The 3,321-nt window shown below is 36.8% G+C and overlaps 1 protein-coding gene across 1 annotated transcript; it reads left to right on the plus strand.

Annotated features, from left to right (window-relative positions):
* Window positions 1–1,510: 1,510 nt before the first annotated feature.
* Window positions 1,511–2,804, plus strand: LOC143018330 (uncharacterized). Its single transcript, XM_076173689.1, has 2 exons — window positions 1,511–1,583; window positions 2,536–2,804. The coding sequence occupies exons 1-2, from the start codon at window positions 1,511–1,513 to the stop codon at window positions 2,802–2,804; spliced, it is 342 nt and encodes a 113-aa protein (XP_076029804.1).
* Window positions 2,805–3,321: the final 517 nt, after the last annotated feature.

The following is a 3,321-nucleotide window of genomic DNA, read 5'->3' on the forward strand; positions in this document are numbered from 1 at the left end:
CTAGGAAGGGAGTGCAAATAATTCAAACCACTTCTCAAAGAAGGGCGTCACAGAACGTACTTGACTATGGAAGATGAGGCAGTGCAGATACTAACCACCGTAGGATTTAATAATCTCATTATGAAAGTATCTGATCCTACCGAGAAACTCACCAAAGTAATAGTATTCATATACCCGGTTATAGTAGAACCTAACTTCCTATTGGACGATGAACGCTTTGTTTGGGCTAAACGTCGTGAGGTAAGGGGTAAAAAAAAGAATCAAGTGATTGCTCGTATGAAGGGAGATGTACCAGAAAAGGTATTTATTTCTGGTATTGGATATAGAAAGGTAGCAAAATTTATAGATCAGCCAGTGTTATGTTTCAAGTGTTCAAAGTGGAGACATATGACATGGAAATGTCAGAGCGACTTTCTGTGTCGATACTGTGGAGTCAAACATAATTCCCTGGAATGTGGTAGCAAAATAAAAAGTGGGCAATGTGTTACTCCGCGGTGCTGCAACTGTTCTGGCGAACATAATGCCGGCTCCATGCTATGTGAAAAGAGGCCACAGCTACGTACAGTGCAACTCCAAAGTACAGGTGATGAACAACCTAGTAAACGAAAAGAGCTGCGGCCAGTTGAGGAATCTCCACCACCGCCCGAAAACGCATGGAAGAAAAGGATGGAACAAATTTGAAAATTGCCAACGAAAAGAATCGGGTGACATTTCGATGACACCTGAAAGTGCTAAGGTACCAGGAGAACTGCGGGATATTGTCGACGGAGTACGACAACTACAACAGGAACGTCGCACACTGTGGAAGATGGTAGAGGAAAATAAAATGACCATGACTGAACGACATGAAAAACGCAGCGAAGGTACAAGACAAACTAGTGAAGTGAGATATATTGTAGATGGAAAGAATACCACGGCAACTTCGTTATGGTACCATGGAAAATCTGATGTGAGAAATGAAATAATACTCAATTGGGCCAGTATTCCTGAAACATTGCATAACAAAATATTGAAACAGATCAAATGTATAATTGATGCCTGTATAAATGAAAACACAAAGGTAGATAGGGGTAATAAATAATGGGTGCTAAGAGTTTATATATCCTAAATTGGAATGTGAATGGTCTACGTTCTAGAACCACTGATATACATGCTTATCTGATGTTATACAATATAGATGTTATAGCTCTCCAGGAAACAGGTACTGAGGATGATACTATATCAAAACTACGAAATAATCAGAGCTACTACCTAGCAGCAGATAGGCAGAATAATATTAGAGGTCTATTAACATACATTAAAAAAGACATACCATCTAAATTGGTATCCTATGATATAAGAAATGGAATAGAAGCTCTAATTGTTAAGATCTATACTGAAGGAAATACAATAAACATTGTCAACATGTATATGCATCCACAAATTTTTAGTGATGATATGCCAGTGCTTATTCAATGATGCATGTTTACTAGTTGGTGATGTCAATGCTAGACATGAACGACTCGGTATGATGGGTGCCAACAACGTTAATGGTCGAAGATGGTTACATTTTTTAGAGGCACTGGATGATATCAATATACTGGGTAATAATGAACCTACTCACTTACATGGGGGGAGTTGCTGTGCTTTTCAATATGTTTGGATTTTCAGCCAATGCTAATGTAGTTAGTAACCTTGTAAGTGATCATTTTGCCTTGACAGTTAATATTCATATTGACAAAATACAGAGGAATGGACAGCGACAAAGGTCCAAATTGCCAGAAATCAAAAATATCGAACCAATAGCAACTATACAGAAATGATATGCTGGGACCTATTGCAGACTGTCTATCCTGTACTAACAAGACTTAATTTTAAAGGGGTGAGCAGAAGAAAACCTAATTATGATAATGATAAGATTGTTCAAGGATGGAACAAACTACTTAAAAAAAAGCACATAAAGACTGGATTGCAAATCAAAACAATGAGAAAATTAAAGAGCACTGGTAGAAACTGCGAAAATGTGTACAGAAAACAAACAAGAAGTGAGAAATAGATATTGGATTTTTTATGGAAAATAGGCAAAAAAAATTCTAAGGAATATATGGAAAGAGGTAAATAGATTTAGGGAAATTCATTGTAAGAAAAGTTCATCATGAAATGGTCTAAATCTATTTGTCTAAATGAACTACCACCAGAAGTGCAGACCTCGTTAAAAGAAAAGATATTGTACAGTGTCAGATTACACTACCCGCTTATACGTGTGTACGTATAACACACCAGGAAATGATTGAATAACCTATGATATCGTAAATTGCTTGGCTAGAATCAAGAATGGACCACTATTAGATCTGATCAATATGTCATATGAAACGGGTTATTTACCACAGGAATGGAAAAATGCTATAAATATACCGGTTCCAAAGAACGATGGCGACTTTTGTCCAATATCTATAACGTCCTGCTTCTGTAAAACTATGGAAAGGATAATACTAAACAGATTGTTATACAAAATTGAAGGGTTACTATCGCCAAACCTATATGGTTTCATACAAGGAAAAAGCACTGCTGACAGTGTAATAAACTGCTTAAATAATCCTGAGGCTACTTGCAGAGCATTCATAGATATAAAAGGAGAATTTGACCGTGGAAATAAAGAGGTGATATTAGAAGAACTTGTGAACTTGAGAGTCACTGGGAAACTACTTAAATGGATACAAAACTATATGAGTGATAGAAAGGCAAGAGTGTGGCTACAAGGGTCATATTCTATAGAAAAAGAGCTTGAATTGGGAACTCCACAAGGTGGTGTTTTGATGTATTAATCTATTTGATGTATTAATGAACGTCATAGCAAAACATGAGTTTCCCAGCGGCACTCGGGTTATCATATATGCAGATGACATCCTAATGCAATGCAAAGATATGAAAATACTACAGGAAGCTCTAAATAGCCTTGGCGCACTTTGCTGTAAGATGGGTTTAGTGATCTGTAATGAAAAAAACAAAATCCAGATTCGAAATAATAAGCAGTTTAAAAAAGTTGATGTATACAAATGGTTAGGAATGTATACAAGATACACATCACACAGCAAAGTGTGTAAAATAAACAGCTTAAGAAATTTCTGCAAAGGGCGCTTAAGACTTTTAAAGGCTCTGGCATGGAAGGGTACCGGAGCAGATATCCCTGTCCTAAGAGCGGTATACATTAGCACTATTCGTTCATTTATTGACTATGCGGCACCAGTTCTACTAATGTACAGTAAAAAACAAATAGATGATCTTGAAGTCATTCAAAACGAAGCAAAGAGGATTATATCGGGTTGCCAAAGAAACGTTAGA

This window comes from Oratosquilla oratoria, chromosome 34 (genome assembly GCF_046742065.1).
Source record: "Oratosquilla oratoria isolate Oo_2021 chromosome 34, ASM4674206v1, whole genome shotgun sequence".
In the NCBI taxonomy this organism is placed as follows: Eukaryota; Metazoa; Arthropoda; class Malacostraca; order Stomatopoda; family Squillidae; genus Oratosquilla; species Oratosquilla oratoria.